Source organism: Clytia hemisphaerica, unplaced genomic scaffold (genome assembly GCF_902728285.1).
Source record: "Clytia hemisphaerica strain Z4C2 unplaced genomic scaffold, Clytia hemisphaerica genome assembly, whole genome shotgun sequence".
NCBI lineage: Eukaryota > Metazoa > Cnidaria > Hydrozoa > Leptothecata > Clytiidae > Clytia > Clytia hemisphaerica.
The window spans coordinates 309024-334434 of NW_027103874.1; the positions used below are offsets into that span (position 1 = coordinate 309024).

The window sequence follows — 25411 nt, forward strand, 5'->3', positions numbered from 1 at the left end:
GAAAGAGACCTAACTCCCTAAAATACTTCTGATAAACCCTCAGAAAACACATTGTTCTCTTATGTAACGAGCATGTTTTAAAGTCCCTTTCATTTTAAATGGCTGATTTTCGAAAAGGTATTGTCAAATATGCAAGGTCAATTTATTAACGTTTGACCAAAAGTTCTAAATATTTCTAAGAAATTTGAAAATATTACCGTTATATAAACATTGATTTCTAATCAACTTCAGTCGAATTGTCATTACTAAAAATTCTAAAATTATAATATTTCCTTATAGCCTAAATGTGCTTAAATTATAAAATTTGGAATAAAAAAATCAAAAGCAGGAAAGAAAAACTCAAAAACAAGAAAGAAAGAATGCTAAAGTAACGAGCTCTTCCAGAAAATGTCCGTACATGGGGGTGGAGGATATATTGTCCAGGGGTAGCGAAAAATCATCCAAATTTGGGTTGTCCGGGGGTAAATTTGCTCTGTCCGGGTGCAATTTGGGTTGTCCGGGGGGGGGGGGGGGGGGTCAACTGATGCTTGTCCGGGGGGGGGGGGGGTAAACCCGTTGTCCGGGGGGCCAAAAGTCACTTTGTCCGGGGGGTAAATCACTGAAAATTGTTTTATCCTCCACCCCCCCCCCATATTCAAATTTTTTATGGAAAAGCCCAATACAGTTAAAATGCTAGATAATGATATGGATGATATGGGTTGGAGATATTTTGATGTACTGTAATTATTATAATTTCACGGTCGACTGAATCATGGGTAATCAGGACTCCCGTTAGATGGATTGGAAACCCTTTAAAATTTAAGACCAGCAAAAAGTCTGTGTTAGAGCGCGGTGGTCTTGATGGGTAAATACCCATGATTCATTTCGACCGTACAATGGCCTAAGTGAAGGAAAAGATTTCATCGTGACAAACTATGCAGCTGATGATTTAATCTTACTTACCGCTCTTGATTGCTATTTACAAAAAATGCGAGTTAAAAAATGTATAAGGTTATATCTAGAATATTTTGCGATTCTTCTTTTCTACCCTACCATTCTACTGCAACACTCTAATTTCCAGATGTTGTGACTTTCATTGCGAATTAATTGAAGCAATATACCTGAAAATACAGAGAAAGAAGAAAAATCACGTAGAATGGCATCTAAGCGCCCTGAAGTGTGTATAACATATGTAAAAAACTTTAAATTGACACAAAAACGTTGAAGGTGAAACAATCTAAAATGCTATCTAATATTCAAGTACAGTCGATTCACCATAATTCGAGCCTCTATTACTCGAATGTCTCCTTATCTCGAACGAGTTTTCTGATCCCTTCAGTTAACAATGCCTCGTAAACCTTACTCCATAACTCGATATTTTCTTAACTCCAACAGACTTGTGTTCACAGTGCGAGTTATAGAGGCTCAACCGTACAAGCTTTGTATTACTTAACTCAGATTTAAGATTCATCCACACGTTCACCTCAGAGCGCATTCTCGATTCACAAGTTTTTTGTACACAAATGAGCTAAGTCCAAAACCGCTATGTGAACACAGACAGTAGAACGTCTTCTATCCTGACGTCACAAGCAATCCAATGACCAGCCTCCTCCTCGTGTATCCCAGGCTTTATTTACGCTACTTATGGACGCCAGAGAATATTATCTAGCGCTATCAGTAAGCATCAAAAAGCTGATAATACGCAGGAAACGATGTTGTCCACTGACAACTGAACTTCGAATAAGGACTGTCGTGAACATGCGCGATAAAATAACAACAAAATCTTATTGGAATCATCTAAGAACGCAATATAATTTTCTATTCAATTAATCAATAGTGTAAGGGAACAAGACAGATTGAAATAACAGTCTTAGTCTTAGATACTTCACATGCTGCAGTGGTGAGTAAAAAAGTCCTAAATAGCACAGATATTGACCAAAAGTTTACTCTCAAAATATTTCTGACTTATAAAGGACAAGAATAATGGACCTTCTGTCAGTCAATTCTAAATGCCTTATTCTAAAGAAAGTATAAAAAATTCAACATTTCAAAATTTCATTCATGCAATAGCAACAACAGCATCAAAAAACCTCAAAAGGGACCCTGACAGTTTGTAAAGAAGCATCGCATGAAGCATGGTCAAATCTAATGTAAGCGCCCTTAATTCTCTTATCAAGCCATTATATAACGATCAGAACATTCTTAAATGTATCATAGCTTTTCAGAAAGAACACCATAATCCCTTAAAAACTAACAAGAAAATATTTCACATCTCTTTAAGCCCCGTTAACTCTAACTTGACACGATAAGAAAATAACTTTCTAGAAATGCTCATAAATCAAAACGTGTCATCGCGTTAGTTAGATAAACTTCTCTCGACACATGTGTAGTGTGAGTAGACAAGGAAGGATTTTGTTTCGTAAAATAACAACAACAGCTCTGTCCGAATGGTGTGTCCACTGTCTGAACTTTGATCACATACCAGAGAATGATAACACCAGATTTCTCTTTTTGCTTTCTGTCTTGTCATTCACCAATTTTCATTTCACTATATGACTCATGACACAGTTACTACATCAAATTCATTCACATTACAAAATTTCGACATGTTTTACAAATAGACAGACATTTCTTATAAAAAAACGTGTCCAGCTTGTTTTTTTGAATGTCATGCTATTTAAGCATGTATTGGTCTGTGGTGTCTTAAATAATACCCACTGCTTTTGACAGCTGAGAATATTTAAGTGTGTGGGTTTGCTAAGGGCCTACATGTTATAATTTCAGTAAAAATGGCATACATGCAGACCTAAAACCGTGCCAATACAAACGGAGGTTAAAAAAGCATATATAATTAACGTTCAAAGAGGGCTCCTATAACTCTTACTTTGACATGTGCGCATGTGCGTTGATTTTGGCACAATTTTTAAGCGTTGAAATAGATCGAACCCTAATATTGATCGATTCTACTGTGTTTTTGATATTTTTTGGCAATCGCATAAAATTTACACGAAGCTTAACGCTTGTTTTACAAGAAGGAATTAAAAGGAAAATAAATAGACAAAATAAACAACAGATTTATTTCAAATACTGTGCAGCGTCATCAATATTGCTTCCTACTTGCATCCAATTGAACTCTTAGATTTTTGCTGATTTGTACCGTCCTTATTGCCTTCTAAAGTTCATTGTAACAGTTTACTCGAGAATGCCAAAACACTGAGTACAACTCCCTAAAAAGCTGTTCCCATAACAAAAGAAAACTAGCAAATCTCAAAAACCTGCAACCAACAGTCATGCTAAGCTTTATAGCCCGGTTCATTAACATTCTTATAAAGAAAGTTGATTGATTTTACTGATGAATGAAATGATTGTTATTCACTACTGGGAAAGGAATTCCAGAATCTTCCTACCTATCACACACCTTCACAAAAAATGTCGACGTTATCAAAAAAAAGGAGGTCCATCTGACTTCGTGTCCAACTGATATGAAACCAGCTACATCGATTCAGCCGTTTTTTCTTGTATCTCTACAACGGCATATAAGGCCCTCGTTTATAAGCGATTTCAAAGTGATCCATTTTTATCATACATAGATCGATTCTAGAATGTTCATAAAATGGGTCCTGTGTGGTGTCATGGTTTTTTAAGATCGACCCTGACCAGCCACGTAATGAAGAAGATATGAACCGATACTATGACATATCAATGGTCGTGTTAAAGAGAAGGACTCAAATCTAATTAATACATGATATGCACCATTGCAATGTCTTCCGTTCCACCCAATAGCTGATTGGTTGAAAGTGACGTATTGACTGCTTTTACGTCACTTCCAACCAATCAGCTATTGGGTCCATGATGTAATGTCAGAAGACATTGCAGTGGTGCATATCATGAATAGCGAGCTCTTTTCCCTGGCCTATCTTTTTTAATACAAAAGATTCAAGATCGAAGAAAGGTTATATCACTAAAATCTGTATTTCAATCACAAAACCGGAAGACCTGGAAGGTACAACTTCCTCACCAACCAAAACATAAATATATCAATCCGGTTATAAAACGGAGCGGCAAATGGTAACAAAATCAAAAAACAACACGGCAATAATACCTAAAGAAAATAAACCATAGCTTCCTTGTTCACCGTTAGTGACGTTATAGGGAACCTTTTCCGTTGAAAATCATCCGTTTTCTTTGGCGATGGAGAAAGAATATGAAGTTGTTTGAATCAAGTCAGTATTTTAAACACCTTTAATACGCATCTTTTTTTCATTAGAACAATTTTATAAGAACAATGAGGCTCAAAAGCGCCAAAAAAAGAACAATTCTAGAACCTGGAATTACTCAATCCCAAGCAATTTATTTCACCCTATATAAATAAGAACAGGATAAGAACAATTGGAGGCTCAAAGTTCCAAAAAGGATGGGAATACATTAGATGATCGAACTGTCTGGTCTGGAGAATGGAGAGGCGCATTGAATGGAAATGTTTTACAAAAATAAACATCTCAAACGACGAAATTTTGTTATGGTAATTCGTTTAGATTAAAAATAGAATGGTTCCTCAATGCAAAAACCACTGAAAGGAAGTACAAGAAATCCCCTTATGATAATGGAGCGTGGTTATTAAATCGGTCGTGTCAATTAAAGCCTACAGCTTGAGCTTGTAACGATTCGATGATTTAAAGACGAGAGAAAACCAGTTCATAAATTGTACGATAAAATGTATAGACTGAAGGAAAATCATCCACAAGAGATTTGCTAGGGCAGGAATGACCCCCCTGGGTCTCTTTTTAGGCTCTGAAGATATCTGATTGAATGTCCCAATAAGTTGACTAACATTCAAGATTTGTATCTGGCAGGGTCGACTTTTGCTTGTTTGGACAATTTTCAGGGTGGAAACGGAAAAATTCATTCTTATAAAATAAACGTGTTTGGTACATTCTCATAGTGAAAAAGGAACTTTAAGCCATGGTGGGGAATAATAAGCTAAATAAGTTAAACATGCCTTAAAACAGCATTTAGGATAAGCTGCCAAAATCCATGATGGTGATATTCTGGCATGTTCTTAATATTTTCTATTCTTATAGAGTACTTTTTTATATAAAAAAAACACGTGTGGTCATCACAAATAGACCGACCGATGATTAAGTGAAGTATCATCACACGATATGGATGACAGAAGTTGACAGTTATAATTTTTTTCCATTTCCCACCATCGAACATATATATTTCTAAAACACTACACTAACTTGACAGTTAGATAGCGTAAAAAATATGAGGAGATAAACATATTACGTAAAGATTCAACGATGACGTCTCATATTCATTTTGAAATTTACAGGAATCTAGTTATTGAGACGATGTTTATTTACATTGATGTGTTATCTACAGGATAAACTTCGTACTTTGGTTCGCACTAATCCAATTGTCTGAAAGACAAGAACTTTTGACTTTGAACATAACGGAAGCCAAAAAAACGTACCATACTGTACATACAGTAAGCAGAAAATAGTAAGAACTAGCCGTCACCCGGCGTCGCACCCGCCGAGTAAAGTGTTGTTGAACACATCAAAAGCCCTTTGGATGCATAATTGGCATTCATAATTTCCAAAAATATCAAAAAGAAAAAAAGTCATAATGCCAGGAAATTGCTTAAAAAAACTTTCGATTGAGGCGAAAATATAAAAATGTAGTGTTTCCGGAAAACAGTCGTATGAAAAATAATAATTTCATGACCCGATCGCAGACTATGGGTTCATCTATATAGTTCATCATAAAAAAAAGTAAAGTTGGAGCATTCAAGCTATCAAAGTAGTTTTAAACGCACGTGGAAGAAAATGTCCAAATTCACAACCAAAAGTTTTCCACGTTTTAAACGCATGTGGAAGAAAATGTCAAGTTTACGACAAAAGTGAAAGTTTTCCACATTCTAGACGCACAGGGAAGAAAACGTCCAAATTCACAACCAAAAGTTTTCCACGTTTTAAACGCACGTGGTGGAAGAAAATGTCAAGTTTACGACAAAAATGCAAGTTTTCCACATTTTAAACGCACAGGGAAGAAAATGTCCAAATTCACAGCAAACAGCCAAAAGTTTTCCACGTTTAAAACGCATGCGGAAGAAAATGTCCAAATTCACAACCAAAAGTTTTCCACGTTTAATAAAATGCATTTTAAAATACCAAGGGAAATTCAATCATTAATCAGTAAATTCTGCTCAGGATTTGAATTTTTACTTACAGTTCTTATCCAACCACAACCATTTGGTACATCTACCATCCATTCTGACAACCATCATAAAAAAGTGAGTTCAAACTTTTTTGATGTTGCAAGTATTTAATTTTTCAAATAGACCTGGCATGGTCAGATTTATCCACAAATGTTGCGTCCTTGTTAGAATTTGTGTAAATATACAGCCAAAATTGAGATAAGTTTGTTGTGAAAGTTGATAAAGTGTCCTCTTTTTCAAGAATTCAAGAGATTGCATTATTGCATCTCTCATGCCACACCAAACGAAGCATCAAATCCAGCAAAGAATAATGAAACTTCATCATCAACCATTTCTTGTAACAATCACACAAAAATCAAATCAATTCAACTCATTAAAGCATCATAAAAACCAAAGAAAAATAGCAAAAGAGCAGTGGCAACCAGTTGTTTATTTTTGCCGCCATCTTTTATTTTGACTGTTAGAAAGCAGTATGGTCCGATCAAAAATACGCTTCGGAACCGGGCGACGTTTCCCGATCGGCAAGGAACCGTAGGCATGTTTTCCAGTGACGTGTCTCAAACGAAACGTACTCCGCCTCAAAAAAAGAACACTGTACTGTTTTCCCGCTCGGAGCTCGATCTAAAAAGAGACTTGGAAAAAAATCCATAATGGCTTCCCCACGGCTCATAGAAAATTAGACTTTTAGTATATAGATTTAAAGCAAATAAATATTGAAGCAAATGTTTCGTCAGCCAAGGATTGTTCATAAAGAATTTACAAACAAATGTACCATATAAAGGTTCAGAATCTCGAGCTTTCAAAATAAAGATATCGATTTCAGCAATACAGCATTTTTGATGTCACTATATATCAATGTCACTAAATAATAAACTCCATCACAAGGTTTTACCAACACAAGTTGTCGGCAATGCAGTACTAAAGGCAATTTAAACAAAAGTAAATCGAAAATAGGCACGAAGTGCAATACAGACCTAACGTTACAAATTTTCTGCACATGGCAGTCCAACATTCATTCGTCCAAAAATAAACTCAAAATCCTTATTCTAAGTATGTTCTCGTTATTTCTAAGTGAGATTTGACCAATTTGGACAAATAATTACCCTACAACCAATTCATAATTACTCTCTCATTAGACTTCAAACTAAGCGGCAAAGAAAACAATTCTTAAGGGATATGAGCATATTTTATTTCTAACTACATTTCAATAGCTGGTAACTTATTTTTGGGAGCCTAGTTTTCTTCGTTCACCACACGAGTGATAAATTTTGAAGACGAATAGAGATCGGCCACAAAAAATTATTTTTCAAAACATGCCTATATAACGGAGTATTGTTATAAATAAGAGGACAACATTATCGGGTTAGAGTCCACTCCTTTTTGACTCTACATCACGAGCGATTCATCAATGAATGCTGCGTATCAACCTAATACTAATCTACTACTGTAGCTGTCAAAAGGTTGAGGCATTTGTTTTCGCGTGAAAATTTCATAATTTCCACAACTATGTATGTCTCGTTCGCCGCAAAAAAACTTAAAATGAATACCTCGATGTAGTACTTCTATCAAATATACTTGATGCAATGATCTCTTTTTTAATTAAATGTCAAAATAAATAGGCTGCCAGCGTTCTTAGTAAACTCTAACAAAAGTGCTTCATAGACAGAGTGTTGGGTTTTCCCGATATTCATACAATGCATTCCTTGTTCAGTCCAGGAGGATTCAAATAATATGAACTTACCCTTTACATTTGATGACACCGCGACATTTGACAATGACCGTATATCTTGCTATCCAATCACATTGCCAATTAATTTGGTTTGAAGGTTCAACAGATTGTATCAGTTCTTGTAAACTCTCGTCTGGTAACATTTCTACAAATGGAAGAGAATTTGAATGGTTGGTTGGACTATAATTATTAGATATATTAGAGGTGCCTGATTCAGGAAAATGAGATGGATGTACTTATTATTTCTTTGGGATGTTGACTAAAATTTACCTTGACCTGTTCGGATCATGTTGTGACACTCTTAGGCTAAGCGACTGTATTCTTCCAGACTAACTCTCTCCAATAAGGCTTGTATGCGCAGGTCTGATGGGTTCTCATATAGGAATTTTATGATGTAAAAGAACAGCAATTGTAAAACATGTCTTACAATTTCCTTTTAGGCTGAATTATTTTTGAAGAAAGGAGAGTATGGGTTCAATTTTTGCATCACATGTACTCCATTCTAGTGGGGATTTTATTTTAAGTTGGGAGTGGCCTTGACAATGTTTTTAATTTTTAACACATCACCATGGCCACTGGAAATTCAAAATTCTAAAAGTATAAATTTGTCTTTGAAGATTTCTATCACGAGCTGTCTGAGGATGGTACTGATTTAGCACCTATATGGCTTTTCATAATTGTTCAAAATTAAATTCCACTTTCGGAGGTCAGCCTACTAACAACTTATTCACATTCTTCTTAAAAGAAAATTTTTTTTAAGAAAACGAACCTAAATTTGATCAAGACTTAAAGAACTGTTTAATCTGAGCCACAGTCAAATTTCAGAGCTACTAAAATAATGCTATCTTAAACCCACTTTCACCTTTCAAGTCATTAGCCTATTTATTCATCTACCTATCAATTAAGTATAAAAAAATAATGAAGAGAACTGTCTCGGTTAATCTAGCAGGGGTTTTGCTTTGTTTTTGATAGGCTGGGTAATGAAAAATCAACTCTTGCGATTTCTAGATTCTAGGCCAGTGAATTCTTAACAAGCGCAGTGTATTGATTAGCGTAAATTATATACTTGAGGCGGCGAACCAAACTTTTCGAACGGCGAATTGTATTATTTTCGTGCATTGGATCGGCAAAATTCGCCCCTAAATAAAACCCCTGATCTAGCCTGATCTAACTTTAGTTATTTGAATCGTTTTATTATATCTGTAGGACTAAATACAGCTAAGTTACTCTCATATATTTCAAGCTGGAATGTTTCTTGGTAAAGCGGATAATAATTTTCTCTAAAAATTATGATCTTATTTACACTGCAATAGTGAAATATTCTACGAATCAAGATGTTCGATTTCTTATTGAAAACCAAACTCCGAAAGGTTAAGTGGAAATTCAATGGAAAAAAAAAGAGGTTTTCGGCTATTTGAACTCCAAGTTATTTGAATTAAATTTCTTATCCCTCGCAAGACTCTGAATAACTGGGGGTCTACTGTAGTTCTTATAAAAACAAGTTTACAAGTTGCACGGACACATAAGAAGAAATCAGAGCGCCGTCTTCAAAAGATCAGTTTGTAAAAAGAATTCCCTCTTCATCGCACGCATTCGTTAACACGCATAATGAAGCACCGCTTGACGACCAATTATTTATTGATCTCAGGATGAGTTTAAGGGGAGATTAAAACTTGATAATTAGGACATAGAAATGAGATTCCTATGTCTTTCTATTTTTATAGAAATTCTTCTTCATTATGTCAGCAGTAAAAATAACAATTTCATATATCATTGTTCTGTTTTATTGCACCACACCTTAGCAACTTAACAAATATCGGAAAATATGGTTCTTTTGTCAAAGCATTACATTGTTTTTGACCTGAAGTCTGTGGGTGTATTCACAATAAAAGTTTCAAGCTAATGACCTTAACGTGTTTAAATCATAAAAATGTTTTGTTAATAGAACGAGGAAAGTGTAGAAAGAAAATAATTTTTACTACCTCTTGCTGATACACCTTTTCTCACAGACCCACAGGGAACCCTTCCCACAGGAAAAATTAGGCAAAATATCATCCCCAGTAGAAAACTATCTTCCAATTTCTGCAAAATATTATGCCCCACTGAATTTCTGACTTGAAAACAAAAGAATTGAAATCCATAGCCATAAAAACTATGGAAATATAAATCCCCACCGTTATTTTTATCCCCACTGGTTGTGAAAATTCTACCGGGTCTGTGAGAAGGGGGTGGTGTGCTGATGTACGTGAAACGTTCAAACGATAGCAATTATTTCCTTTGTTTCTTCGGCGTAGATTTGAAGCAACTTGTAACTCTTCGAAATACAATGAATTCACGTTGATGAACACACTTCATGGTTGTCTTCTCAAAGATAAAAAGTCTTGTTTGACCATTAAAGCTAGATCATTAATGGTTTTGGCTTGAAGTTTGCTTGAGATACGATCATGCGATCGTGCAAACTTAGATAATAAGAGACAAAGGAAAAGATCGTGCAATTCTTTGTCCCATATTTTCAAGCAACTTTCAAGCAACAGTGTAAATACACCCTGTATCAAAATAATCTGCAGCCGAGACAAAAAAAGACTGTAAATTTTAATACGATTCGAATAAGATAGCGGTTAGCTTCTTCGAAAAGATAATCTGGAGTGGAATGTTATCAAGTAGAAAAATTCACAATCTTTGAAAAAAAAAAGAAAAGTGAAGAAGAAAAAATCAACTTCTTAAAGAACTTTTAAAAGAGTCTTAGTACATTAGCGAAAATAAAAAAATCTAGTGTTTCCGGAATGCGGGTGAAGGAAAAAAGCTCTCATGCGGCCGACCGGAAAATCTTTTTTTTGCTACTTTTGATAACTTATGATCATTGAAATAGAACTTTAAAGATAACTCTTATGTACAAACAGTATGAAGCAAGCCCTGTATACTAATGTATCAACTACTAACGTAGTCTAATCGTATATCTAATCGTATATCTCGAGTTAGGTACTGAAATCACCTATACTCGCAATATATCACTAATCTTAATTTTTTGAGAGCTTTCCAAAAATATACAACAGGTCTCCGTTTTCTCAAGCTGAAATTTTCATTAATTTTTCACCCTATGATTTTTGCCCGAGACCGTCGTATTTGTCCGAAAATCACACCAAAGTGTCCGAAACAAAATTGGCACCCAAGTTATTTTGATTCCCCTACCTCTTAGCTTTCCAAAAATGTATAACAAGTGCTTTGACTAAAAAAATCGAGCGACCTCAAAAAAACGAACAAATTTCCCCCTACTATTACACCTCTGCAGATCTTTGACAGCGTCATGGGAAAAAGAAAGGTTTTTGTTAGGCCAATAGTCAGGATTATTTCTGACCGGGAAGAAATAATAAAGATTAAATAAAAACGCAAATGGAAACGGATTTATGGACCAGAAAGTAAAGTAGCTTTCAACTTTTAGTACGAAAAGACACGTATGCCAAATCGGTCCAAATTTGAAAACTGACTTGTCTTGGAAACAACAATTTTTCTTCCCGTTTTCAAAGCTTGAATGAATCATTTTACTTTCGATGCGTAGTAGTTTCCTTAAAAGATAATCATTACACATGAATACAATGACCATCTCCGAAACGGAAACTAATTTTAGACATTGAAACAGAGAACCTATGGCAAGAGTTGGCTAGTACAATCGACAATCGAGACAAATTTGGCAAAAGTACCACTCAAAATCATCTATAGTACTAAAAAAAGACCTGCCAGTTAGCACCTTCTTAACACTTGATGCCTTTTTTTCTGATAAAATGCTCAGTGATCAAAGCGCAGAGACCTAAATTTAAAAAGCACCATCTTTTGCAAACAAAATTTAGAATTCGGAACAAAGCCACTGAAATGTACCAAGTAGTATTTCTGAAATATTTCATCTCAAAATATTTATTAGGGTGTACATTTTGGTTCCGTTAGAAAAATATAAGTTTGATTTTTTTTAATTTCAGGTAAATCCAATCCTATCATGGGACACTACGTGTAGATGGTTATAGAAAGGAGCCTACAGTACAGATCAGCTTAAACCTGTAGTGGCATAGTTTAAGCTTTTACTGTTCAGCTTTTCGTCATTCATCGTCAAATTCTGATATAATAATTGTGGTTTGAATGGAAAAATATGATTATTCAAAACTTTCCTGAAAAAGTCAAATGCAATTTATGGTGTCAAGTTAAATCAGTGTTTTGAGAGTAGGAAGAAAGAAAAGAAACATAATTTGAAATTTGTACGTGACACCAAAACGCTAAGATGTAACTTCAAATTATGAAATCAAAAATAAGACTTGTTGTTTTCCAGTCTGCTCCCGGAAAGCGATTAATGGCTAATTATCCAATCAACATTCCAGGTTCTAAGCACGCTCTCATCTCGATCCTTTTTTTTTTTCTTAAACAAACTGCTAGAAAGTTATGTGCCGGAGGCCCCAGAACACCAAATTTGTTCAACTTTAAAGCAAAAAAAGCTAGGCAATACTCGAACAGAAAGTTAAAAAAACAGCAACATGAAGTCAGCAACTTTCAGACGTCAGGGCGTTCACTAGGGCAGTCATTTGGAGAATTATGTAATTTGTATTTGATTTCAATTTGATGAAAAAAGAGGTTCTCCGTCACACAAACAAAAATAAAACAAAAGAAAGAAAAAGAAGCAAAAACAATAGTCTCTTAAGTAATGAATCTCGACCATTTTTTAGTATAAAAGGAGTTGGTTTTTCATTTGGCAATCATCTTCAACTCACACCAACAACAAGAAGAACAAACATTGAACAACGGTACAAACAAGTACACGAATCAACAAATCATTATGAAGACCTTCATTCTTTTGACAACTGCTTTGGTAGCATGTAACGCATTGACTGCTCCTCCAATCACTGGAACCACACCACCAGCTGTTGATTGTCCAAACACCATGTGCTCTGGCAAAACTGACGGTAACTTCGCTTACTCTGGCAACAGCAATTACTTTCTCCAATGTGTCGGTGGATTGGCTTACTGTCAAGCTTGTTGGCCATTGAGCTTGGAATTCAGCCCAAAATGTAACCAATGCTTATACAGCAAGAACGACGAATGTATCACCACAAAACCATGGGAACCAGCCACCACTTACAACTGCCCAGATGTCTGCTCAAAATACGGACCAGACTTCAGTGGAAACGTTGCTGACCCAAGCCAACCACGACAATACGTCGGGTGCTGGTTGGGAGTCACCGTCGGATGTGTTGCTTGCCCAGGAAACTTGATGTTCAACGAGCAAGAAAACGCTTGCTTGTACGAAGGAAAATACATCACTGAGCCATCCAAATAGATGAATCACTATTTTTAAGATCACTTTAATTTACTTAACAAAGATATCAAAAGTGAAAAAAAAATTCGAATTATGACCGTATCAAATTTGTAACTTAACAAATTATTTATTTTACCTATAATTTAACACTGTTCTGTAATCTCTCTCTGATCAAAACAAAGATCATTATTCTAACTTACTGACTGTGTCGTAAAATGAAATATATTTATAACTCAAATCAAAAATTACATTGCTTCACTTCCTTCAATGAACCCCCTTTTGCTGTTCGTCCATTGACAAATCCTTTGATACTGAACTTTTCCAGGACCTATCCAGACAATCTAAAATTGAAGTTTGGTCCCATACCCCTTAAACGTGTAGATGAATTTTAAAGTGATTTTAGAAGTTCAACATTCAATGTTTTTTAAAATGCAAATCTACCTTAAGGGAACTTTTTTTGGTGAGAACTAATTTTGGCGAACCAGGATTTTTTTTAATTTTGGCGAGAATTATTTTGGCGAGAACTTATTTTGGTGAATGACAGCGTAAATCTGTTCTATTTTGCCTTATTTGAAGTTTTTTTTGTGAACTCAAGAAGTTATTTAGGCAAAATACCAAAATTTTAAATTTTGGCGAGAACTTATTTTGGCGAATCAACGATTTTTTTAATTTTGGTGAGAACTAAATTTGGCGAATTTCGAGCTCGCTCGCCAATTTCGCCAAAATTAGTTCTCGCCAAAATAAGTTCCCTTATACATCTTTCAGGTCTGATTCAAATTTCACCTACATTCTCGGGGTCAGGTGCTGTAACTTCAAATCCTGAAATCAAAAATAAGACTTGTTGTTTCCAGTCTGCTCCCGGAAAGCGAATCATGGCTAATTATCCAATCAACATTTTAGTTTCTAAGCACGCTCTCTTCTCGATCCTTTTTTTTTTCTTAACCGTTAGAAAACTATGTGTCGGAGGCCCCGGGCCACCAAATTTGTTCAACCTTAAAGCAAAAATAGCTAGGCAATACTCGAACAGCAAGTTAAACAGCAACATAAGATCAGCAACTTCCAGACGTCAGGGCGTTAACTACACTAGGGGCAGTCATTTGGAGAATTATGTAATGTGTATTTGAATTCAATTTGATGAAAAAAGAGGTTTCGCTAATTGCAATTATAAAATCGAATGGGGCAAGCTAACGAGAGCCAAACCCAAACGAAAAGAAGAAAACTGAATTTGAATAGGCTTCAAATTAAAACAAAAAAAAACAAAAAAAACGCGTGACACGATTATGATTAGCCCCCACGTAAAAATATCCGACAAAAAGACAATTTAAATGCGACAAGAAGAACGTCATCCCGATAAGTTGATTTCCATGGGTTACAGGATGGCCATTATAGTTGACATCAAAATGAACTTAGCAACCTCACAAAACTTATTTCCGATTTTTGTGTGTTAATCGACCGAAGTCAATCAATCAATATTCGACCGCTTTGTATTGAAGAAAGGAGAAATCGCGATAATCAAGAATTTTCACAAAGCAAATTTGACATTGTAAAATCTAATTCGTTATACAAAATTATGTCATTGTTGTTTGGTAAATTAGTTTCACATTCACGTTAAACAAAAAATATCACAGAAGAATGCGTACATATGATGTTTTTTATAAGTAACAAGGCTCGAGCGCTCATAAAGCCTTGCTTAAAGTTTTAGATAATCCAACCATTGCAAACGAAAGCCCTTTACCCATTAAGCATAAATAGGTAATAATATTAGGGGTGGTCAAAGCAAACCTTCTAGAAAGTGTGCTAGAATTCTAAATAATCCCAAGCCTGACCTGAAAATTGGAGATGTTTTTAAAAAAGTGTAACCCCTTTAAAATGATCCATCCACCTTTAAAAAAACTTTATAATGGCTATTTCATTTTATTCACATTTACGTGACGTGCACGATATCTCTGGATACCTAGCCTATACTAGACGTCACCCGCATTTTTTCTACGCAATTAACGTCTATTCCACTTTGCGACTTTTTCGAATGTTTTGAGCCCGGGTTTTCGGGCTCTAAACATTCAATTTTTTGACGTCTAGTCACTTTTAACTTTCGAAGCTCCTGCAGTAGCTAAAAAAATCGAATTTGCGTCGAAGCACTTGAAAGGCTTCTATTTTTCGAAAATCGTCAAAGTGGAACTCACTAAGAATCAATATGAAAAATCCCGGTTTTAGTGAGGAGCTCGCTACTGGATACCCAGAGAAGAAAAATTAGGAGCTTAGAAGTAAATCTTCAATCTTCCTAAGAAAGTCTCTTTATGAAAACCTTATTGTACCCGTAGAGGCGGTTCAATAATTGACGAATACGAATAATGGCCGTATAATAACATATGGCTTTACACGTTTTTTTATAAGAACAAACTATATTTGAACAAGGCTTTGGATTAAGGCTTTGCGGACACTAAAACACTAAATTATTTAGGAAAATGGACAAAAATACTCACAAAATGGTGAAAATAAGAACACGTTAAAAAGAACTAAAAAACTCAAAAAGTTTATGAACATCCAAAGATTTCAAAAATTTTTGGATAGTCTTACAAAAAAACGTGTATAATAATATGATCCTGCACTAAGGTTACCAAAAGTCAGAAAAAAAGAAAAACTGTTACGTCTTTATAATACGTGTAATTAGCTTTTAATTACAAGCTAATGATCAACATGCAACCGGTGAATAGCATCCAATTAGTCATGGTGTAATCAAAAAACGAGCAACCAGGCCATTTGCAACATGGAAATTGCGTATCTCCGTCACACAAACAAAAAGAAAACGATAGAAAGAAGAAGAAGCAAAAACAATAGTCTCTTATGTAATGAATCTCGACCATTTTTTTAGTATAAAAAGGAGTTGGTTTTTCATTTGGCAATCATCTTCAACTAACACCAACAACAAGAACAACAACGGTACAAACAAGTACACGAATCAATAAATCATCATTATGAAGACCTTCATTCTTTTGACAACTGCTTTGGTAGCATGCAACGCATTGACTGCACCACCAATCACTGGAACCACACCACCAGCTGTTGATTGTCCAAACACCATGTGCTCTGGCAAAACTGACGGTAACTTCGCTTACTCTGGCAACAGCAATTACTTTCTCCAATGTGTCGGTGGATTGGCTTACTGTCAAGCTTGTTGGCCATTGAGCTTGGAATTCAGCCCAAAATGTAACCAATGCTTATACAGCAAGAACGACGAATGTATCACCACAAAACCATGGGAACCAGCCACCACTTACAACTGCCCAGATGTCTGCTCAAAATACGGACCAGACTTCAGTGGAAACGTTGCTGACCCAAACCAACCACGACAATATGTCGGATGCTGGTTGGGAGTCACCGTCGGATGTGTTGCTTGCCCAGGAAACTTGATGTTTAACGAGCAAGAAAACGCTTGCTTGTACGAAGGAAAATACATCACTGAGCCATCCAAATAGATGAAACACTATTTTGAAGATCACTTTAATTTACTTAACAAAGATATCAAAAGTGAAAAAAAAATCTGAATTATGACGTTAACAAATTTGTAACTTAACAAATTATTTATTTTACCTATAATTTAAAACTGTTCTGTAATCTCTCTCTGATCAAAGATCATTATTCTAACTTACTGACTGTGTCGTAAAATGAAATATATTTCTAACAACTCAAATCAAAAATTACATTGTTTCGCTTCCTTCAATGAACCCCCTCTTGCCTTTTACTTTGACATTGAACTTTTCCAGGACCTATCCAGACAATCCAAAATTGAAGTTTGGTCCCATACCCCTTAGACGCGTAGATGAATTTTAAAGTGGTTTCGGTTTGACTATTTCGCCTAAAGTATGATCAAAACAATAGGCAAAAAGCTAGGTATCTTTGCTAATGCTAAGTATCATACATTGGATCTTTATAAATACAAATGATCTCATTAACTTGATCTTTTCGAGCATAAACAAATAAATGTAATGTACCTGGCTGATCACCGTGTGTATGTAAAACAACATCTACTGCTTTTGCATATGCTACCAAATCCTGAAAGTAAAATCAATAAACTTGATGGATATGGAAACGGGGAAGCAATAATTTAATCATTGAATATTATGTCATGTTTATTTGGTTCGAAAAAATTTGATTTAATTCACAGGTATTTTGACTTAGACCAGTATTTTTACAGCTTTGAGCCAAATTCTTTTGGTAATACCTCGGGCATATGACAACATGACATGAGGTTGACTTGGTTGACTTCTGGCTTCACCTAAAGTAAAACACAATCATTTCTGCAATCAGTTATTTTAAAATTATAAAACTTTAATAAATATTGAATTAAAAAGGTACCGCTTTATCTTTTTCGCTGGAACGGGAAACGACTCACGTTTAACAACCATATCGAGTCAAATTCCTGCCTTCGTAAAAATGGTACAAAGGGTATTGGGGCACAAAATCATTAAATGTACTGTAGCTCATATTTTCTTAAAATTATTTTTAAACTGTTCAACAAGACAAGAATGGAACACTTGAGAGTAGAAAGAAACCTTTAGAACGATCACATTGAGTGAATGTTCAACCTTTCAAGCAAGAAAAAGTGAAGCCTTAAGATTTGCGCCGCATTTAGAATGACGAATAAAAACCTAGCACTTTCTTTGTTTTCACACGGCATATTTTTTCGAAATCTGGCGATATATCTTTACTTTCAATCTATAGTTTGTTTGAAAACCAGGCAGGTCACGCGTTTAGGATGGGAAATAAGTGGCTTTATTTCCCATCTAGGAGTCTCGTGTCTAGCCCATCGGGCTTGGATGTCAATGACTGATCATCTCTTAGGTCGCACTTTAGCAAAACACAAACACCAAATGTTACGTTACCTTGGATAAATTAATTAGTTTTTCTAGTTTTGATTGATCGAGGTCACATGAAGCAATATTCTTCACTCTGCCACCGTCATGAAGACTTTCCAGTTCCTAAAATCAAAAAAAAGTTTTAAAACATTGTTGAAAAACATCATCGAATTGTAAAAATCTATAGTTTTCAAACTGGTTCAAGTTAAATTGTTCTGGATAAAGCCTAATGATGGATGATATAAAATATATTCCAAAGTTCTAGAAGATTGGAATGAGTGCAAAAAGGCGATTGAATACAATAGAAACAAAAAAATATGCAGCATTTTGAGAAATTCAGATAGAGCTTAAAATTTACGAGGTCTATGTTCAAACAGCTGCAGAGCCCTGTCAAGAATTTTTTTCTCATTCTCAGACATTTCAAGGAAAAAATTTGCAGAATATTTTATGATAATGATGTGAACAAACTCGTGCTTCTTTTTGAGTCAAAAATTATCAAAATGATGTTTTCTTACCCTCCAGTAAGGTTCGATAATTTGTTCAAAACCAATATTTTCATCTTCTATACTTGGTAAGGCTAAGAACACTGAATCTATATAATCCACCTTCAATTTATTTAACACTGAAATAAAATGAAGAAAATAAAATTAAAGCAAATTATTTAGCAATGTTTGAGACATTTTTAATAATTGATAAGGAGTTTTACAAAAATAAACGTCACCTCAAATAAAGGTAGAAGCTCAAAATTCAAGAGATATTGAATTAATATTGAATCAATTTATAGATTACACAAAGGCAAATTAAGGATACTATTTTAAAGATGACAAACCTGCATCTAATGCTTTGTTAATGATGGAAGTATCAAATTTTTGTAGCATCACTTTCACTGAAGAATAAAAGGAAGAATATCATTATTTTAAAGACAAGAACTAAATCAGATTCAGATTTAAAACATAAGAAAACATAAGAAAAACATAAATAAACACAATAATACTAGAGCAATCATGGATCACGAATATTCTTTGATAAAAGTAAAACTTCCGGAAAATTTAGATTTTCAAAAAACAATGTTGTATCCAGTTATTTTTACTATCATTTGTTTCATAATAATCATATTCTAGTGTATATCAAAATAGTACAACGTACGATACAGGCACGAGAGTGAGTCATTATCATTATTCTTGATAAATACCTGATATCTTCAGCAGAGGTCGCTCTTCTTTACTTTCAAACGTGTCAAAACTATATGTACAATCATTATCCTAAAAAGAGCAGGGGATAGCTGTAAGTTTTGTTGGTAATTCCTAAATGTGGTAAATTCAAAACTGAGCATCGCTTAATAAATCAAAAGACAGCGCGAAGAGGTCAAGGCTCAAACTACGGCCATTCTAATTTACGTCGGCATTCAGCTATTGCCGACGCATATACCGACATAAATTTGGCTTTTGTCAACGTAAAAGTGCTTACTGTACTACGCCGTGTCAATTCAAGACAGCCTTAAGTCCATTTTTCCATTTTGAGATAATTGACTTTAAAGGTTGAGATGTGTTGGACTTAAGGCTACACATTTCATGTCAATGCTTCATAGAAAATAAAATTTGCACTAGAAAATTTAGGACTTTATGGAACATTCTAAATTCTTTTTTGTTTTTAATTGAAAAATACACCTCTTTCCCATTAGAATTCTGTGGACTTAAGGCCGTTTTTGGAAAGCGTGCATGCTGAAATAGGGGGTTATGGTCTTAAGTCAATTTTCGAAAAAATGGACTTAAGTCTGTCTTGACACGGCGTAATAGAAGCCAGAATTTTCACCGACGTAAATAAATCAATATTAGAAAGACTGAACTATAAGGCCAGTGTAAAAACGTTGATAACGTAAGATTGTTTTATGACATCATAGTAAAATAAAAGTAAATTCAGGAATGAAAATCCTTACTTTTTTGGCTTCAGGTTCTGTTATCCAATGTTCTAAAGTACTTTTCAAGCTTTGGAATAGCTAAAAATAAATATCATTAGAAAAAAACAAAATAAAATTTGGGAAGGTAGCAGATTTCTGCTCTACGATGGAAAAAAAACTTAATGCAATCGTCATATTCTGATTCATAGAGAAACAAAGTATTCTCCATCACCAGCAGGTAGACAGACTGAGAATTTAAATCAAAGTGGTTGATTGATCTTGATTGGACATTGCTCATAAAAAGTATACCTCATTAACTGGTAATTGTGTTTTCCTCAGCCTTAAACTATTCCAATTGGCAATATTTCCAGTGTGTAATAAAATTTGTGCAGGTTGATTCTTTTGAAATATATCTTTTTGATTTTCCAGGTCTTTATCGATAATTGTGACCTCTGGAGACGTACATGAACCGTTACTCATTGCCATTTTTGATTTTATCGTTTTTCTTTTCTTTTATTCTTTTCTTTTTTTTCTAAGACAAAACAACAGAGAAAAGTAAAAATATTACACTGGTTGAAATAACTTGAGTATCAAGCAACTTCAGAACAGTCAATGACAAGAAAAATCAATATCCAGGATATATCAACTTCATTTCTAATGAAAAAGAGCATGGAAATTAACCTTCACTAATAACAACACGTTTTTTTATATAAAATCATGAGAGACTCAGAGGTTTGGCAAGTCAAGTTAGGGAAATTGACAGAACCATCTATAAGGGTATAAAAACCCTATTTTACAGAATGATGTTAATAACAAACTTATATCTGGTACAGAATACAGTCACTAGCATCAAATGCCAAAAACAGTAGACAGAAGCGTTATAAATGATAAAATTTATCCATTTTTATTTTCTTCAATTCAAATTACAAGAATCAATAAAAATAGAAAAACTTTTCTAAAAATGCATACCATTTAAATTGTTGGACTTTCCATATCTCTGAATTCAATTGCATCAAGTTTTATTAAGAATAGTGGCGAGGATTTAATTAAAGAACTTAAAATATACAAGCTTTTATAAAAATATCAACGTATTTTTAATTTCAACTCCAAGAAAAAAACTTAAAATAAACTTTGTACATAAACAGGAGAGCCTTAAAAGAATTAAAAGAAAATAACTAATATGTCGATCAAAAACGGAAAGTAGAAACTGAATTGAGGCTGTGTAATGCTACACCAAATCAGCATAACTTCATTGCTCGATACAATAATCAGGTCTAGCTGTATTTTCATACCAATATCTGATGGGTAGGGTTTTTTGGAAGGCTTGAATTGCATCACAACGCATTGTCTCCACGATCTCCTCTCAAAAATTCAAAAACACTCTTCCGTAAGAAACATCACAACATTGCTTCCTTTTGAAAGTTGTTTTTTTCTGTAGACGGTTGAGTTGATCTTCTTCTTCTTTGATTTTTTTTTCACTAGCGTACCAGACATCTTTCAAAATATGTGCTACCTATATATCCCCCACGCATAGTCCGTTGCACATTTTGCTCAAATATTCTGCGATTTTGTCGTAGGGCTTCTGCAGCTTCTAAAATTTTTTTATTAAAAAAGAGAAGAAAGAACAAGGTATAATAAGAAATAATCTAAAAAAACAATAACAATTAACAAAATTTATGTTTAGTTTTAAACACAGAACTAAAGGCAGAGCTATCATAGAGATTGATAAAGACATACAAAAACATTTAAACATTAATCCAGTGATCCTTACTTCAGAAAGCAGTAGTAGTCAAAATAACGTTAATGTTTTGGTAACATTGTTTATTCCTTTTAAAACAACTTTTCTAAAACAATCGTGACCCCTAAGTAATTTGAAGAACCTTAAAATTGGATGGTCTCTAGTAAAGATTTGACAAAAGATATATGGACCGGTCCTAGACCATGATGGCCCTTATCTAAGTATAGAAGAGAATTTGCCAATGGATGGATGGAGAAACATGTGATTATACCTTTATTTAAAGGATCATCTGGGTTAGGTTCCAAAAATAGATATTGTATTCCATAAACGATTGCATTTATAGTTAAAACTGGTTTCCAATCTTCTCTAAAATTCAAAATCAATTATATATGTTAAATAGAAGGGGAGTATAAACCATACATTATTTTACAAGAACCATGTCTATGTTGCTATTATCATTATTACAGAAGAACAATGCAATGTTTATAAGTACTTTAATCTTAAACACAGAGAAAAGGAAGCAAAAATTGAGAGATTACTACATAAAATATTGATCCTGGCAAACGTATTATCCTACAGTCAGCTACAGTAGGAGATTTGTGATAAATGCTCTAAAACAGCTAGTATAGGCTTACCATACCTAAGAATATTGAGACAAACATTTCCTTCTAGATCAATGTTTGGGTGGTAAACCTAAAAATGAAAAGATGGTCTAGTGTAACAAAAAGCTGTATATAAGGCAAAGAGCTTGAACAAAAGACAATGATATCACTTCAAATGGTCAAATTTGAGGGTACGTTCAGAGGAAGAATTTCCCAGGTGGAACTTTTCTGAATGAGCAATTTTTGCAAAAACTCAAATGTTTTAAACGTCAAAACGTCTAATAATAGGGATTTTCAAAGAATTTGGTAAAAAAATTCAGTTACCAGTCGGGTGTTTAAGATAAAAACTGCAATTATTGCTCTTTTCGGAAATTATTGCCGAAAATGGCAATTTTTTTAACGATGAAATGCTGAATCAGCAGAAACATAAAAAAGTAAATAAATGAAAATTGCCGTTTTCAGCAATTATTGCCGTTTTTGCAAATAAATTAAAGTTGATTTTATTATTGAACACAAGGTATTTGACACCCTCGCGATAAGTAGGCCCATTGTGCCCCGTTTAGTTTTGTTTTCAACTGGTTTTTGTTGGAAATGCAGATAGCAAAATCGAGTCATATGTAAACAAATTTACAACGGGGGTTTTGTTATCTCTTTCTGGCTGTGTTTCGGCATCGATGCAGGATCTTTTAACTTATTATTTTAGAACTTTTCATGTTATTGAGCAACGAAAAATTGAAAAAATCACTTTTAAAAATCCGAAAAACCTTTTTCTCGATGCAATTTTACTATTTTCAAACACCTCTGACATCTTTGCCCTTAAAAGGACAACACATTTTGCTGATTCAGCATTTCATCGTTAAAAAAATTGCCGTTTTCGACAATAATTTCCGAAAAGAGCAATAATTGCAGTTTTTATCTTAAACACCCGACTGGTTACATTTATTTGGTAAACATCCAAAATTTTCATAAATCTTTGTGACTGAGGCTAATGTGAATAATTCATCATGGGAAATATATCTTTTTCACATTCTCAATGCAGTAACACACATATCCCATCAACATCGCAATAAAATAAGTAAAAAGAGAAAATTGATACCATTGTTTCACATTTTACTTTAGGTGGTTCATGAGGATAATTTGGTCCAATCTATGGAAAAAGGAAATTGATATTTATGCTTTTATTTTATTCAATTTTGTGGCATTATATAGAGATTTCCTTCAAAATTTACAAAACCTTGCCTAATTCAAACCTAGCTTTAAAGGACTCGTTTGCTTTCGACGGATACACCGCTGGACAAATGCTCAAATTTGCTCAAAGCAATTACTTCTCTGTTGAAAAAAAATTAGAATCTTGGAAAACTGTAGTTGAGCTAAAAATTTTCAAGGTTCAAAATAAATCTCATATAGAAATTTCATATATGATTGTATAATGGCTTCCACAGACAGAGAGTTATATAAATATTTATTCAGCATACCTTGAAATTAAATATAAATCTTCCATTTTTGTAAAATCCCTGACAAAAATAAAAATGAAAATAATTTAATATGAAATAAGAGTATAAACATGGTGAAATAAGCCTTATAATTTGCCTCTGGTGCAAGATATTTATCATACTGATTATCAGATTATCAAAGAAAAAGTTGGTCTAAAGAAAAAAGTTCATTACTGTAAGAAAAATTGTAAATGGAAAAAATTATAAACCTCATCTGGTTGGATTGTGAGTTTAAAATTTAGTAAGTCATCCGGGTCTGGAAAATCTGTAGTACATGATCTCGGTAGAGAAAGCTCAGACAGATCTAAAAAGAGATAAATATTTCAAAGTCATTTTTATATGCATCCCAGGGCTCGAAATAACGGTCGGACATCGGTCAATGTCCCACCCAAATGGCTTCATGTCTGACCCAAAAATCATAATTTTCAAGCTAAAGCAACCCTGATCGGACATTTTGTCCGACCCACTTGAAATTGTTATTTCGAGCCTTGGCATCCAGAGAAAGCAAAGAATCCATAAATATTTTCTAAGAGCTGAAGAGCAGAAAATGAAAAGTTTTGCAAAATATGCAGTGTCACTTTGACAAAAACATCATATCCATTTGGTATTCAAAAATGAAGTGTTTTACTATGCCTCAACTTGGCCAACGTCAAAATAACATAATCAAATATATTCTAAAAAAATTATAAAAGCTTCTACATTATGTCTTGCTTAAAACAAAATGCAATTTTAAACAAAGACATTAATTAAACTAATTATGGTAATAATAGAATCAGGGAAAATGCCGTCTCACAGTTTTCATTATCCAATTCTTATCAAAACATCAGCATATTTTAATAGCTAAATAATTGCTCGAGTTCTAGAATCTTCTAGAACAGTTTATGAATAAAGAATGTTTATAAAGACAAAATATGTCGAATATTATACCAGATAGAAAGTTGCTGCTAATAGATCTAAGAAATTCCTAAGAATTCCAAAAAGTAATCTATATAAAATACCTTTTTGAACTCTTAGTTGTGCTGCTGATGCTCGCTTTCGACCAGTGTTTCCTTGTTTGGCCTCATTTTGTTGTTGGTTTTTCAAGGAAAAAAGTTTGATCATTATTAGTTATGTTATACAATATCTATTTTTTGAACCTATAATCAAAATTTGAAAAAAAGTCAGGGTGAAAGTACGAAAAGAAAGTACAGTATATCATATTATTTAATTCACTTTTCAAACAAAAACATTTTAAGGAAAATAAACTGTGGTTTAACTTACAAAAGTTTGGCATACTGAACATCCACAATTAATATTTAGGGATAGGTGTAGAATCAGTCTATTTTTATGTTAGTTTTCTCAAAAAAAAATTTTTTATTTTCCCACCCTCCCAAAGTCTGTAAACTAAAAAATAAATAATAAAGTATAACTTTAAAAAAAATCATGTTACTTGTGGCTGAAATTCGATATATACAGAGGTTCCTTCTGGGTTCGTAAGCTCCACCAAAAAAAAAGACAGTCGATTCTAAAGTTTTTGGACCCTTTTTGGGAGCTTTTTATGATGATGTCAATTTTAGGTATAAATCCTTGCAAACAAGATTTTCAAAAAATTTCAAACA

The 25411-nt window shown here is 33.9% G+C and overlaps 2 protein-coding genes across 2 annotated transcripts; both read right to left on the reverse strand.

The window, feature by feature from the left end:
• Window positions 1–862: 862 nt before the first annotated feature.
• LOC136808350 (glutamate--cysteine ligase regulatory subunit-like) lies at window positions 863–20513 on the reverse strand. The gene is made up of 10 exons (XM_067064879.1): window positions 20290–20513; window positions 20020–20079; window positions 19276–19345; window positions 18913–18969; window positions 18599–18705; window positions 18111–18206; window positions 17450–17503; window positions 17220–17280; window positions 7944–8076; window positions 863–1100 (listed from the first exon to the last, which is right to left on the reverse strand). Exons 1-10 carry the CDS (start codon window positions 20464–20466, stop codon window positions 1073–1075), a joined length of 843 nt encoding a protein of 280 aa, XP_066920980.1. The 5' UTR covers window positions 20467–20513; the 3' UTR covers window positions 863–1072.
• A 345-nt stretch (window positions 20514–20858) lies between these two features.
• On the reverse strand, window positions 20859–24953 carry LOC136808351 (NEDD8-conjugating enzyme Ubc12-like). Its single transcript, XM_067064880.1, has 7 exons — window positions 24812–24953; window positions 24023–24117; window positions 23796–23834; window positions 23417–23467; window positions 22359–22411; window positions 21990–22084; window positions 20859–21571 (listed from the first exon to the last, which is right to left on the reverse strand). The coding sequence occupies exons 1-7, from the start codon at window positions 24912–24914 to the stop codon at window positions 21459–21461; spliced, it is 549 nt and encodes a 182-aa protein (XP_066920981.1). The 5' UTR covers window positions 24915–24953; the 3' UTR covers window positions 20859–21458.
• Between the last annotated feature and the right edge of the window lie 458 nt (window positions 24954–25411).

What these genes read in the sequence shown, in the direction of transcription:
- LOC136808350 (XM_067064879.1), bottom strand. Translation starts at nt 20,466, where the DNA reads ATGGCAATGAGTAACGGTTCATGTACGTCTCCAGAGGTCACAATTATC. An exon ending in TAACAAAGCATTAGATGCAG is followed by an intron (nt 18,706 to 18,912) that starts GTTTGTCATCTT and finishes ATTTTATTTCAG; the next exon opens with TGTTAAATAAATTGAAGGTG. An exon ending in AACTAATTAATTTATCCAAG is followed by an intron (nt 17,504 to 18,110) that starts GTAACGTAACAT and finishes GTTTTACTTTAG; the next exon opens with GTGAAGCCAGAAGTCAACCA.
- LOC136808351 (XM_067064880.1), bottom strand. Translation starts at nt 24,914, where the DNA reads ATGATCAAACTTTTTTCCTTGAAAAACCAACAACAAAATGAGGCCAAA. An exon ending in ACAACTAAGAGTTCAAAAAG is followed by an intron (nt 24,118 to 24,811) that starts GTATTTTATATA and finishes ATCTCTTTTTAG; the next exon opens with ATCTGTCTGAGCTTTCTCTA. An exon ending in GATTTATATTTAATTTCAAG is followed by an intron (nt 23,468 to 23,795) that starts GTATGCTGAATA and finishes CTTTTTCCATAG; the next exon opens with ATTGGACCAAATTATCCTCA.